The sequence below is a fragment of the Chiloscyllium plagiosum genome, unplaced genomic scaffold (assembly GCF_037043375.1).
Source record: "Chiloscyllium plagiosum isolate Xiang-an unplaced genomic scaffold, Cpla_swu_hap1 HiC_scaffold_27, whole genome shotgun sequence".
NCBI lineage: Eukaryota > Metazoa > Chordata > Chondrichthyes > Orectolobiformes > Hemiscylliidae > Chiloscyllium > Chiloscyllium plagiosum.
Window position 1 is genome coordinate 40,557,343 of NW_028270165.1, and position 15,189 is coordinate 40,572,531.

At 46.9% G+C, this 15,189-nt stretch overlaps 2 protein-coding genes across 2 annotated transcripts in view; both read left to right on the forward strand.

Annotated features, from left to right (window-relative positions):
• The window catches only part of LOC148143725 (uncharacterized), a 31,967-nt gene that overhangs the window by 3,108 nt on the left and 13,670 nt on the right, over positions 1-15,189 (forward strand). The window contains exons 2-3 of the mRNA XM_087975262.1: positions 4,661-5,066; positions 5,235-5,336. Of these exons, the coding sequence (XP_087831388.1) occupies positions 4,661-5,066; positions 5,235-5,336 (508 nt within the window). The remainder of the gene's footprint in view (positions 1-4,660; positions 5,067-5,234; positions 5,337-15,189) is intronic.
• The window catches only part of LOC148143726 (uncharacterized), a 437,486-nt gene continuing 424,591 nt past the window's right edge, over positions 2,295-15,189 (forward strand). Inside the window, exon 1 of the mRNA XM_087974474.1 lies at positions 2,295-2,447. The gene's annotated coding sequence lies outside the window, so the exon portion shown is untranslated. The remainder of the gene's footprint in view (positions 2,448-15,189) is intronic.

Consider the following 15,189-nt stretch of genomic DNA (forward strand, 5'->3'; position numbering starts at 1 on the left):
TCACCCTAACAGGAATTTTCTGTCTCTGGATTCACGTTATCTCATTTCTGAAGGCTTCCCATTTTCCAGTCGTCTCTTTACCTGCAAACATCTGCCCCCAAACAGCTTTTGAAAGTTCTTGCCTATGACTGTCAAAATGAGACATTCTCCAATTTAGAATTTCAACTTTTAGATCTGGTCTATCCTTTTCCATCACTATTTTAAAATTAAGAGAATTATGGTTGCTGGCCCCAAAGTGCACCCCCACTGACACCTCAGTCAGCTGTCCTGCCTTATTTCCCAAGAGTAGGTCAAGTTTTGCACCTTCTCCATAGATATATCCACATACTAAGTCAGAAATCTTTCTTGAACACGCTCAATAAATTCCTCTCCATTTAAACCCTTAAACCTATGGCAGTCCTGGTCTATGGTTGGAAAGTTAAATCCCCTACCATAACTATATAAGGGGAAATGAGTTTAAAACTGGGCACAATCCTCCAGGTGCAGTTTCAGCAATGCTATGTTTTGTTGCAGCAACACTTCCTTCCCTTTATGATCTATTCCTTTAGCGATAAAAGCGAATGCTACATTCACTTTCTTACTTATCTACTGTACCTCCATGCTAGTTTTCTGTGACTCATTAATAAGGATACCCAGATCCCTATGCACCAGATCACCCCAAACCCTCTATTAGATAATAGGTTGCTTTGCTGGTTTTGTTTTTGATCAAAATGCAAGACCTCACACTTATCCACCTTAAACTCCATCTGCCACATTTTGGCCCACTCTCCTAACCTCTCCAGATCCATTTGTAAGGTTCATATATCCTCATTGCAATCTACCATCACGCCTATTTATGTGTCATCCACAAATTTGGCAAATGAGCCTTTTATACGTGTATCCAAGTCACTAATGTAGATTGTAAATAGCTGGGGTCCAAGGACCCAACCCTGTGACACCTGACTAGTTACTTCTTGCCATCCAGAAAGAAAAGCCATCAATTTGGACTGTCTGTCTTCTGCCCATCAGCCAGCCACCTATCCAAGCTGATAAATCAGCTCATATCGCATATGATCTAACCTTGCGAGTTAACGCTTTCTGTGGCACTTTAGCAAATGCCTTCTGAAAAGCCAGATATATTACATCTACAGGACCCCTATTATCCACTTGTTACATCTATGAAGAACTTAGTCAAATCTGATTTGCCCATCATAAAACCATGCTGACTCTGATGGATAGAGTTTTGACTTTTCAAACGTCCTGATATTGCTTCCTTGATAATTGACCCTAACACCTTCCCAACAACAGATGTTAAACTAACTGGTCTGCAATTTCCCACATATTGCCTGCCTCCCTTTCTGAATACAGGCAATACATTAGCATTTTTCCAATCCACTGGAACCATAAGATCCTAAGATATAGGAGCAGAAACTAAGCCATTCAATCATGGAAGAAAGGTTTCTCAAATCCATTCTCCCGCTTTCTTTGATCACCGTGACAATCAAGAACCTACCTATCTCTGTATTAAATAAACTCAATGAATCTTTCTCATGTCCAGGGAATTTTGGAATATTGTAACTAATGAATCCACAATCTCCACTGCCACTTCCTTTAGTACCCTAGGATGTAGGCCATCAGGCCCAGGGGATTTGTTTGCCCTCAATCCTAATAGTGTATCTATCGACGTTGATTGTTTAAGTTCTACCTTTTCTCTCGCCTTTGACTAGCTCGTTCCAATACGAATGGTACTGCTGTCCTCCAACGTGAAAACTGAGGAAAAGTATTGAGTTAGCAGCTCTGTTATTTCAGTGTTCCCCTTATTAACTCACCTGCTTCACCTTCCAAGGAACCAACATTTACTTTAGCGACTCTGTTCCCTTTGGCAGACCAACAGAAGCTTTTGATATTTTATGCTATGTTTCTTTCGTAATTTACCTTACCTATTTCTATTCATTTTTGAAAATCCCTTTGTTTGTGTCTGGAAGTTTCCCGATGTTTCAGCTTTCCAAAGGTCTGGAGTAACATTCCTGAACAGGCTGACAATTAAAAAGAAACCCACCTTTCAGGCGGCTGGGGGCGGGGAAAACCAACACCCCTTGTTCCCTATTGGTTGGAGGGCTCTCCCAACCACGCCCCCTCAATTGGTGACGACATAGTGTGGACCACGCGCCCCCCCCCCCCCCCCGTGAGTTGGCGCATGTGCAGTGTCGGTCCCGCGGCCGGACAGAGGCAGTGTTACTGAGTGTGGGAGAGGAATGGCGCCGGCGGCTGAAGGAACAAGAACAGGACCCGCTGGAAAAGCTGAGCAGGTCCGGCAGCTCGTGTCGGGAGGAATGTGAGGAGGTGTTTCGGGTCCGGGGATCCTCCTTCAGAACAGGACCAGGTTTCAGGAACATCCCGGGGAGGTCGCCAGGCCCGAGCGCCAAGACCTGGCTCCTGCCCCCGGGGAGAGGAGACAGTGAGACAGGGTAGGATTGGGACCCGCGGGAGGAGGGAGACTGGGGAGTTTATAAACTCCTAGGGGGAGGCCTCAGGCCTGCAATAGAAGCCCCACAGGCCCAGTGTTTACTTCACCGGCGAAGGAGCTCTCGGGTTGCCCGGGCAACCGGCCGCCAGCTTTGTGAGGGTCAAGCGCATGTTGTCTTGGGACGGGGTTGTTAGATTGTTGTATAATATTGATCTCCTCTGTACTTTTAATCTTGAAGATTTTAAAAATGTACATTGGCTTCAATTTATGAATTCTAAGTACAGAAGCAAAATATAAACATCTCCTTACATGTATCCCAACATGTGCATAGGAGCCAAGACTGCCTCATGATTTACTGAGGTGCTGAATCAATAGCTCTTTCCCTTTTGATTAATGAAGGTGGTGCCCAGCAGACTCCTGTACACAGCCTGTTCTGTCAGCCTTTATGGGAAAGATAGGATAGCAAAACCGAGACACCAATGTAGCCAAGTAATCTGAAGTCACACTTTGGTGCTTTAATCGCCTCAAACGCATGCCATTCAGAATAATGTCAAGGCTAGAGGGGTACCAGGCTCCCCAAGATAGCCAGGATGGATAACAAAGAGGAGAGCTGAAGTGTTATCCTTATCAAGCCTGTAACGTCTTCACAAATCTCTAACAAGTTAGTTAAATGCAGTGTCCCTGTCAGAAATCCCATGCAGACTCTTCCTAATCAATCCACCTTTCTCCATGTGACTACTAATTTTGACCAGAATAAGTATCACTGGAAGCTTCTCCACCAAATTTAAACTGGCAGGTGGGACTAGATTGGGTTGGGATATCTGGTCGGCATGGACGGGTTGGACCAAAGGGTCTGTTTCCATGCTGTACATCTCTATGACTCTATAATTGCTGAGATTAACTTTACAACCTTTCTTAAACCAGGCTGCAATGTTTGCAATTCTCCAGTCTTTTAGATTAGATTAGATTAGATTAGATTACAGTGTGGAAACAGGCCCTTCGGCCCAACAAGTCCACACCGACCCGCCGAAGCGAAACCCACCCATACCCCTACATTTACCCCTTACCTAACACTACGGGCAATTTAGTATGGCCAATTCACCTGACCCTGCACATCTTTGGACTGTGGTTCTGGCACCTCCTCCAAGTCCCTTCCTTCAAGATTGTTGGATGCATTTCATCAGTGCCTTGTCAAACTTTAAGGACCAAATGCTTATCGAAGACTTCTTTCATGTAAATTTTGAACTCTTGGGAGGTCATGTTGCGGCTGTACAGAACATTGGTTAGGACACTGTTGGAATATTACGTGCAATTCTGGTCTCCTTCCAACGAAAAGATGTTGTGAAACTTGAAAGGGTTCAGAAACGATTTACAAGGATGTCGCCAGGGTTGGAGGATTTGAGCGAGAGGGAGAGGCTGAACAGACTGGAGCTGTTTTCCCTGGAGTTTTGGAGCCTGAGGGATAACCTTATAGAGGTTTACAAATTTATGAGGGGCATGTATAGGATAAATAGACAGTCTTTTCCTTGGGTTCAGGTCTGTTTCCATGCTGTACATCTCTATGACTCTGTTGGTTGCATCTGTAAGATCCTGAATCAGCACCTTGAGAATTAGAGTGGAGTGAGAACAGAGGGGGAGAGAGAGTGGGATGGTGCGTTCAATTTTGTGGAATAACAAAAGAAAAGTATAATCTGCAGAAAGTAGAATTGCTTGTTCAGAATTGTTACACTGCACTAAGTGTAATAACTTTTGTAATCTCTTTTTACAGAGTATTTGAAGATCTGAAGATGGAAATTTCAAAATCGCCTTATGTCCGACGCATTGACTCTTCTGCTCCTTGGATGCTGCCTGACCTACAGTGCTTTTCCAGCGTCATACTTTTGAACTCTTGACTCTGCAGCATCTGCAGTCCTCACTTTCACATCAATGTCTGACAGTGACACTGGGACATCGGGACTGCAATGATGTTTGACTGTGATTCTGTGAGAAGGAGCAAAGCGTTTGCTTCCGGCTTGAATACATTTTCAGAATCAATGGGACTGGATGAGAGACCCTACGTTGCAGCGCAGTGAGTATGGAGCCTGAAACAGTTATACAGCCTGGAAAGAGGAATTCACGGCAGGGTGGGGCTGTACCCACGTTTGTGTGCGGCTGAAGCTTCGGCCATGGAGAAACCCGAGGAATCCCGCCCCGTGAAGAAACCGTGGAAATGAGGCGACTGTGGGAAAGGCTTCTGTGCCCCGTCTGCTCTGGAGACTCATCGGCGCAGTCACACCGGTGAGAGGCCCTTCAGCTGCCCCGAGTGCAGGAAGGGCTTTACCCAGGCATCTGCCCTGCTGACCCACAGGCGGGTCCACACGGGGGAGAGGCCTTTCAGCTGCCACGAGTGTGGGAAGGTCTTCAGCAATTCCTTCGCCCTGCTGAGGCACCAGCGAATCCACAAGGGGGAGAGGCCACTCTCCTGCCCCGAGTGCGGGAAGGCCTTCAGTGATTCCTCCCACCTGCTGACCCACCGGCGGGTCCACACGGGGGAGAGGCCCTTCAGCTGCTCCGAGTGCAGGAAGGCCTTTACCCAGGCCTCTGCCCTGCTGATCCACCAGCGGCTCCACACAGGGGAGCGGCCCTTCAGCTGCCCAGAGTGCGGTAAAGGCTTCAGCGATTCCTCCACCCTGCAGACCCACCAGCGGGTCCACACAGGGTAGAGGCCTTTCAGCTGCTGTGAATGCAGGAAGTACTTTACCCAGGCCTCTGCCCGGCTGAGACACCAGCAGTCCCACACCGGGGAGAGGCCCTTCAGGTGCCCCGAGTGCGGGAAGGGCTTTGCCCGGGCCTCCAACCTCCAGACCCACCAGCGGATCCACACGGGGGAGAGGCCCTTTAGTTGTCCCGAGTGCGGGAAGTGCTTTACCCAGGCCACCACACTTCAGAAACACCAGTAGGTCCACATAGGGGAGAGGCCCTTCAGTTGCCCCAGGTGCAGTAAGGTGTTCACCTGCTCCTCCCACCTGCAGAGGCACCAGCAAGTTCATGTGCCATAGCAGGGGCATTGAAGGAGTGACGGCTGAGTGCCATTATCGACTGGAGTATTAACCCAGTTCCGGGGCCTCCCGGGTTCGAATCCTGCTGTGGCAGATGGTGAAATTGGAATTCAGTCAGTAATCTGGAGTTCCAAGTCTAATGATGAAGCCATTTTTGGGGGGGAGGGGGAAGAAAACCCCCATCTGATTCACTCACGTCATTTTTCGGGAAGGAAACTGCCGTTGTGGGAAAGGATTCACTCAGCCGTCCCAGCTGCATCCTTTACCCTGTCTGGCCTATGGTTGACTCTACACTGCCTCCACCCCCGCACCCCCTCCTCCCCCCCCCACCCCCCCCACCCCCCTCCACTCCGTTCTCTTCCCCACTGGGCCCCTCCCTCTCCCCAGCAAATGAACAGGGAGAAACTACTTGGATATAGAGTATATGTTGAAATTGCTGAATGAGGCAATACTTCCTACAGGTTAAGAGAGGGAGTGTGTGCACTTTGACTTTGAGCTGTTTTTAAATAAAAAGCTACTTCTTCTACGCCTTTTTGCTGGGGGGAATCTGAAGCTGTAACAAAGTTGTGTCACAATAAAGGGTTACCTGAACTTACCGCCAGGTTCAGACTCTCATTGAAGGCTTTGAGCTTCAAATGGTTTTTGTTTTAAACCTGTTGATTTCTTTCAGCCTCCTGCACGAAGTTTCCAATGTCGTGTATCAGATGGAGCAGTGAATGAGTAGCTAGTATCGTTGGAAATTGCAAATATTTCAGGAGTGCAGGTACTGTGTCGTTTTATCGGCATTGTAAAGTTTACTGGCAGCACCAGGAGGTGTGGGCTGTGTTAATTAGAAATGATGTGGAGTTGCTGGTGTTGGACTGAGGTGGATAAAGTTAAAATCTGCACAACTCCAGGTTATAGTCCCAACAGATTTATTTGGAAGTGCTAGCTTTTGAAGCGCTGCTCCTTCATCGGGTAGCTGTTGAGCAGGATCATAAGACATAGAATTTATGGCCAAACATTACAGTGTCATGCAGTTGATAAGATTTCCTGAACCAGTCCAGTTGCAGTTCAGTCTTTCATCTTTTAGAATGGGTTGTAGGTTTCGGTTCATTAACATGTATATCCCAGAACTACTTTTAACTCACATTCTCCCGATGACTTAAGGTTTTATAAAATTAGGTGACATCTCAGCTCAGACAATGCAAGAAAGTTGTGAGGTTCAAGTCTGTCTGTCTGTTCTATTTCCAAAGTAGGAATTTATAAAATATTACATAGATTGACTGCCTGCAGATTGTGTTTTGCTCAAATAGCACAATGTATCTGCAAATGCAAATTCACTGCATAGGTTTGTGTGTGTGTGTGCGCACATGAGAGAGATAGTGTGTGTGTGTTTGCATGTGCATGCTTGATAAAGTGTGTCGATGCAATGGACTAGAAGCCTGTGAGAAGGTGTGTGCATGGATTTGAGTGTGGGAGGTGTATGTGTGTGAGAGAGGGTCTGCGTGACTGGGTGTGTTTGTGTGCATGTGGGAGTGAGAGACAGTGTTAAGTGTCGTGAAGGTCCCGGTTGAGACCGTCCTCATGGGTTCCAAACTTGCCTATCGGCCTCTGCTTGATCAGTAGAAACAATTAATCAGTTACTGGGTGGCATGGTGGCTCGGTGGTTAACAGTGCTGCCTCGCAGCACCAGGGATCTGGGTTCGATTCCCACCTTGGGCAACTGTCTATGTGGAGTTGGCACATTCTCCCCAATGCTTGCACGGGTTTCCTCTGGGTGCTCCAGTTTTCTCCCACAATCCAAAAGATGTGCAGGTCAGGTGAATTGGCTATGCTAAATTCCACATAGTGTTGGGTGCATTAGTCAGGGGTAAATATAGGGAGGGGAATGGGTCTGAGTGGATTACTCTTTGGAAGGTCAGTGTGGACATTTTGGGCCAAAGGGCCAGTTTCCATACTGTAGGGAATCAAATCTAATCTACACGTACACACATTGGAGCGGGCAGGGTGAGACTTGTCTTTCACTTTGTAGAAGGTGGGAGGTTCTGGATGCTGTGATTCAGGGTAAACACACGCTGGAAGACCTTTGGCTCAGAGAGATGGAGTTGGAAGCCAGGCTGCAGACATGTCATGGGGAAAGTTAACCGGACACTTTATTCCAGAAGATGGTCATTCCCCTCTGGACAGAGCCTTCTGATTAGGTCATTGGACAGGGTCAGAAGGGTGAGAGTGTGAATCACAGGTAAAGGGGATCTGAGATTGGGCAGCAGGGAGGAGCTAACTGGCTGAGTGGTGGGGGTGGTGGGGGGCGCTGGGGGTAAGGGGCAGAATATTGACAGGTGATTGTCGTCTTTCTCTGCAGTTAGCAGCAGGAGGCCAGATGTCATCAGTGTCTGTCTGGCACCAGGTTCAGGAACTGACGTGCTCAGGACAGGAGAAGTAGGAAAGGGAGGCTGCAGTGGGTGTGGTCGACAAATCTCAGGAGGGGAGAGCTTCTGCTGAGGGCGCATGAGAAGTCAGAAGCTATGAAAACAAAGCAGAACATCAAACCTCTGGGTGGCATGGTGGCACAGTGGTTAGTACTGCTGCCTCACAGTGCTGGGTTTGATTCCAGCCTCAGGTGACTTTGGTACATTGTCCCCCTTGTGTCTACGTGGGTTTCCTTCAGGTGCTCCAGTTTCCTCCCACAGTCCAAAGATCTGCAGTTTAGGGTGGATCAGCTGTACTGAAGTGTCCAGGGATATGCATTTTCGGGTGCGTAAGCCATGGGGAACTGCAGGGTTGTACGGTAAGTGGGTTGGTCTGGTGGGATGCTGTTTGGAAGGTCAGTGTGAGGTGAATGGGCTGAATAGCCTGCAGGGATTATGTGATTCTACTGCTTTAGCCATTTGTATATTGAGAAATGATTACTGTGGTCCTGGGAAAGGTGGGATTTATAGTGTCACTGTCCTCTGTCCATTCTCTTTCTGTCCCCCTGTCCATTTTCTCTCTTGACACCCACCCTCAGCTCCTCCCCCCCCCCCCCCCCCAACCATTCTCTTTCCCCACCACCTATTATTTCTCATGCCTCCATCTCTCTTTGATCGCTGTATCAAGCCCTTCTAAGAAGAGAGAGACAGATGGAGATGACTCTACCTGGGAGATGGGGGTGCACAAGAAGTGGCTGATCTTTAACATTGAGCATAGCTGCTCAGAAACAACATTAAAGCATGTTCAATTCTATTTTTAAAAAAACTGCAGGCATCTTACTGAAACTTGCGTTGAAAAATGTGCAGTCTGGCCACAGTTGAGGACAGGCTGTAAGGGGTGAGCTGCCTATTCTAATATTGTCAAATTGGTTCAGACTATGAAGAAATAGAGTCATGGAGCATGGAATAAAACAGTTTGGTCTGTGCCGACCAGATATCCTAAATTAATTACTCCTATTTGCCAACACTTGGCCCAAACCCTTTAAACCTTCCTATTCGTACACCCATCCAGATGCCTTTTAAACGTTGTAATTGTACCAGCCTCCACTCCGGCAGCTCATTCAATACATTTGCCATCCTCTGCGTGAAACAAGTTAGGTCCCTTAGGTCCCTTTTAAACCTTTCCCCAATCACCCAAAACTAATGTCCTCTAGTTCTGGCATTTCTTGAGATAAATTAAATGTCTCACGTTTTTTCTCATCCTTTGGTCCCTCATCTTTCCCCACTCAACCTAAACCTATGCCCTCCAGTTTGTGACTCCCCTAACCGAGGGAAAAGATATACAAAAGTTGAGCAGCCAGCCAAAATGCAAAAGGAATACAATGTCGAGCCACAGGGGGGAACAAATTGTGGTTCAACGTTTTTTTTCCTCCGATTGGCATTTAGAACATAGAACAATACAGCACAGAACAGGCCCTTCGGCCTATGATGTTGTGCCGAACATTTGTCCTAGCTTAAGCACCCATCCATGTACTTATCCAATTGCCGCTTAAAGGTCACCAAAGATTCTGACTCTGCCACTCCCACAGGCAGCGCATTCCATGCCCCCACCACTCTCTGGGTAAAGAACCCACCCCTGACATCTCCCCTATACCTTCCACCCTTCACCTTAAATTAATGTCCCCTTGTAACACTCTGTTGCACCAGGGGAAAAAGTTTCTGACTGTCTACTCTATCTATTCCTCTGATCATCTTATAAACCTCTATCAAGTCACCCCTCATCCTTCGCCGTTCCAACGAGAAAAGGCCTAGCCCTCTCAACCTATCTTCGTACGACCCATTCTCCATTCCAGGCAACATCCTGGTAAATCTTCTCTGCACCCTCTCCAAAGCTTCCACATCTTTCCTAAAGTGAGGCGACCAGAACTGCATACAGTACTCCAAATGTGGCCTAACCAAAGTCCTGTACAGTTGCAACATCACTTCACGACTCTTGAATTCAGTCCCTCTGCTAATGAACGCTAATACACCAGAGGCCTTCTTACAAGCTCTATCCACCTGAGTGGCAACTTTCAAAAATCTATGAACATAGATCCCAAGATCCCTCTGTTCCTCCACCTCCACTAAGAACCCTACCGTTAACCCTGTATTCCGCATTCTTATTTGTTTTTCCAAAATGGACAACCTCACACTTGGCAGGGTTGAACTCCATCTGCCACTCCTCAGTCCAGTTCTGCATCATATCCAAGTCTCTTTGCAGCCGACAACAGTCCTCCTCACTATCCACAACTCCACCAATCTTCATATCATCTGCAAATTTACTGACCCACCCTTCGACTCCCTCATCCAAGTCATTAATAAAAATTACAAACAGCAGAGGACCCAGAACTGATCCCTGCGGAACTCCACTTGTAACTGGGCTCCAGGCTGAATATTTGCCATCTACCACCACTCTCTGACTTCGACCGGTTAGCCAGTTTTCTATCCAATTGGCCAAATTTCCCTCTATCCCATACCTCCTGACTTTCCGCATAAGCCTACCATGGGGAACCTTATCAAATGCCTTACTAAAATCCATGTATACTACATCCACTGCTCTACCCTCATCCACATGCTTGGTCACCTCCTCAAAGAATTCAATAAGACTTGTAAGGCAAGACCTACCCTTCACAAATCCGTGCTGGCTGTCCCTGATCAAGCAGTGTCTTTCCAGATACTCATAAATCCTATCCCTCAGTACCCTTTCCATTACTTTGCCTACCACCGAAGTAAGACTAACTGGCGTGTAGTTCCCGGGGTTATCCCTATTCCCTTTTTTGAACAGGGGCACAACATTCGCCACTCTCCAGTCCCCTGGTACCACCTCCGTTGACAGTGAAGATGAAAAGATAATTGCCAATGGTACTGCAATTTCCTCTCTTGCTTCTCACATAATCCTGGGATATATCCCGTCAGGCGCCGGGGGACTTGTCTATCCTCAAGTTGTTCAAAATGTCCAACACATCTTCCTTCCTAACAAGTATCTCCTCTAGCTTACCAGTCCGTTTCACACTCTCCTCTTCAACAATACGGTCCCTCTCGTTCGTAAATACTGAAGAAAAGTACTCATTCAAGACATCTCCTATCTCTTCCGACTCAATACACAGTCTCCCACTACTGTCCTTGATCGGACCTACCCTCGTTCTTGTCATTCTCATGTTTCTCACATATGCATAAAATGCCTTTGGGTTATCCTTGATCCTATCCGCCAAAGATTTTTCATGCCCTCTCTTAGCTCTCCTAATCCCTTTCTTCAGGTCCCTTCTGGCTATCCTGTATCCCTCCACTGCTCTGTCTGAACCCTGTTTCCTCAACCTTATGTAAGCCTCCTTCTTCCTCTTTACAAGACATTCAACCTCCCTCATCAACCAAGGTTCCCTCACACGACCATCTCTTTCCTGCCTGATAGGTACATACATATCAAGGACACGTCGTATCTGTTCCTTGAAAAAGTTTCACATTTCCACGACATCCTTCCCTGACAGCCTATGCTCCCAACTTATGCTCCTCAGATCCTGTCTTACAGCATCATAATTACCCTTCCCCCAATTGTAAAACCTACCCTGTTGCACGCACCTATCTCTCTCCATAACCAAGGTCAAAGTCACAGAACTGTGGTCACCATCACCAAAATGTTCACCCACTAACAAGCCCATCACTTGTCCCGGTTCATTACCGAGTACCAAATCCAATATGGTCTCCCCTCTGGTCGGACAATCTACATACTAGTTAGAAAAGCTTCCTGGACACACTGCGCAAACACCGCCCCATCCAATCTATTTGATCTAAAGAGCTCCCAATCAATATTTGGGAAGTTGAAATCGCTCATGACTACTACCCTGTGGCTTCTGCACCTTTCCAAAATCTGTTTCCCAATCTGTTTCTCCACATCTCTGCTGCTGTTGGGGGGCCTATAGTAAACACCCAACAAGGTGACTGCACCTTTCCTATTTGTGACTTCAGCCCATACTATCTCCAAAGGCAGATCCCCCTCGAACTGCCTTTCTGCAGCCGTTATACCATTTCTAATTAGCAACGCCACCCCCCCTCCTTTTTTACCACCCTCCCTAATCTTACTGAAACATCTGTAACCAGGAACCTCCAATAACCATTGCTGTCCCTCTTCTATCCACGTTTCTGTGATGGCCACAACATCGTAGTCCCAGGTACCGATCCACGCCTTAAGTTCACCCACCTTATTTCTGATACTCCTTGCGTTGAAGTATACACATTTGAACCCATCTCTGTGTCCGCAAGTATTCCCTGTCTGTGCTTCCTTCTTCACAGCCTCCCTACATTCTTGGACATCCTGACAAACAGCTAGCCTACTTGCTGGACTACAAGTCCGGATCCCATCCCCCTGCCAAATTAGTTTAAACCTCCCCCCCAGGATATTGGTGCCCTTCTGGTTCAGGTGCAACCCGTCCTGCTTGTACAGGTCCCACCTTCCCCAGAGTGCGGTCCAATTGGACACTTCAAATCTGTCAGTCACGTCAGCATCTCTGAAGAGCATAATGCGCATTCCCCTCGGTGTCAGCAAGTACTGCGCATGTCCATTGGTGTCAGCAAAAGACTGTGCATGCTCCTGGTTGTACACACAAACGACTCATGACCTACATTTGATGTACCAATAGGAAACTCGGGAGGACCGGAAGGTGTCTTGTCCTCCTGCCAATCAGAGCACCGCTATTGTCTGAATGCGGAAGTTGGATAATGAGCTTCTGAAGTTGCGACTGCTGCTCCTGACTCTCTGAATGAAGATTGAGCTTTACCCCAAACTGCAACTTTCTTCCTCTGTCCAACAACTGTGAGTACAGCACTCTCTTTTCTCGCCACCTATTCCACTTTTTTTTATCATTCTGGCGTTCAATTGTTGACTTGCAACAACTGAAAGGAAAGGGAATGAATTCAGGGAGGGGACAGAGTGTAGAAATATTGGTCGAGAGTGTGGTGCGGGAAAAGCATAGCAGGTCAGGCAGCGTCCGAGGAGCAAGAAAATCGACGTTTTTCTGCTCCTCAGATGCTGCCTGACCTGCGTCCTTTTCCAGCACCACACTCTCGACTCTAATCTCCGGCATTTGCAGTACTCACTTTTTTTGTCTCGAAATGTTGGTCCAGATTTGTGTCTCAATTAGCAAACACATGGCAAATGCATTACCACAATGTGAGAAAGCAGAAAGGAGGTGCATTGTTTTAATGGTGACATGTTGGGATATGGAGAAAGTGAGGAGTGCAGATGCTGGAGATCAGTGTTGACAAGTGTGACTCTGGAAAACAACAGCGGGTCAGACAGCATCCGAGGACCAGGAGAGTTGACGTTTTGGACACGAGCCGTTCATCAGGAACGTTATGTGGATGTACAGAGGTTTCAGTGTCTTTCTACACCAGTCAATACCCGTTGTCAGACAGGTGCACTAAGCAGTCAGCAGGGCAAGTGGTGTATTAGCAAGAGGAATTGAGTTCAGAAGTGGGGTGGGGCATTCTTGCGGTTAGGAGGTCATTGAATATATTCAAGGCTGAGTTCATCTGAATTTTGAACAACAATGAAGTGGATGGTTATGAGGGAACAGAAAAAATGGTTTTAAGAACAGTTACAGAATCATACAGCACAGAAACAGATACTTGATTTCATGCTGACTACATTCATAAACTAAACTAGTCCTACCTTGTTTGGCCTATATATCTCTGAACCTTTCCTATTCATAACAGCAGAAATTAAGCCATTCAGCCCACTGGGTCTGCGGCTGATAAGTGTCTCAGCCCCATTCTCCTGTTTTCTCCCTGTAACCCTCGATCCCCTTGATACTCAAGAACTGTTTCTGTCTCAGTGTTAACTATCCTCAGTTACCTGGCCTCCACAGCCTTCTTTGGCAATGAATTCCATCAGTTCACCACTCTTTGGCTAAAGAAATTTCTCCTAATCTCCATTCTGAAAGGTCTTCCCTTTACTCTAAGGCTGTGCCCTCGGCTGCTAGTCTCTCCTTCCAATGGAAACATCTTCCCAACATCAACTCGTCCAGGCCATTGAGTATTCTGTTTGTTTCAATTAGATTCCCCTGAGTGTGACCCTGTTAATCGGCATGAACCAGACCCTTCAGGATGAGGTACAGCAGGGATTAGGTTCAACAAAGTGAGAATGGAGGGAGTGTGTGGGATAGAGATTTTGTACTTCCAGGGAATAAGAATTACAGAGAGTTTGCTATAAATTAGAATTGATTGGATGGGGCAATGGGCCAGGGAGTGGCAGATGGAGATTAATTTAGGGAAATGTGATGTTTGCATTATGGTAAGGCAATCCAGGCAGCACAGTTAAGAGAGTGTTTCAGAACAAAGAGACCTTGGAGTGCAGGTTCATTGTTCCTTGAAAGTGCAGTCTCAGGTAGCCAGAACAGTGAAGAAGGCATTTTGTATGCTTTCCTTTATTAGTCAGAGCATTGAGTATCGGAGTTGGGAGGTCATGTTGTGGCTGTAAAGGACATTGGTTAGGCCAGTTTTAAAATACTGCATTCAGTTCTGGTCTCCCTGCTACAGGAAAGATGGTGTGAAACTTTGAAAGGGGTCAGAAAAGACTTGAAAGGCTATTGTCAGAGTTGGAGGGTTTGATCGACAGAGAGAGGCTGAATCGGTCAGGGATATTTTCCTGGAGCATCGGACGTTCAGGGGTGACCTTATAAATATTTATAAGGGGCATGGATAGGGTGAATGCAAAACTAGAGAGCAAATGTTTGAGGTGAGAGGGGAATGATTTAAAAGGGACATGAAGGGCAACTTGTTTCACGCGGAAAGTGGTGTATGTATTGAATGAGCTGTCACAGGAAGGGGTGGAGCCTGATACAATTACAGCATTTAAAAGGCATCTGGATGGGTACAAGAATAGGAAGCATTTAGAGGGATATGGGCCAAATGCTGGTAAATGGGACGAGATTAAGTTAGGATATCTGGGCGGCATATATGAGTTGGACTGTTTCTGTGCTGTATGACTGTCTGGTCTTTGGTGAAACCAGAAGTGTCATTGTGAAGACTGGACTTTCAGAGCAGCCTTCAAAGATGTTTTGTCCTTACTGGGAGCAGAAGAAGTTACAATGAAATCTTTCATTTATGAGATAGCACCTGAGTGAGTGAGTACATCTGAGATTTTGTGGAAAGTGGGATTTCATTGCACTGTGGGGATGAAACCCTACCCTATCCAGTCATTTCTGCTGGTAGGTGAGACCAGCACAGTTAGATGGGTTTTTGCATGGTAAAGGTATTAAGGGTAGTTGGGACATTGCAGGGA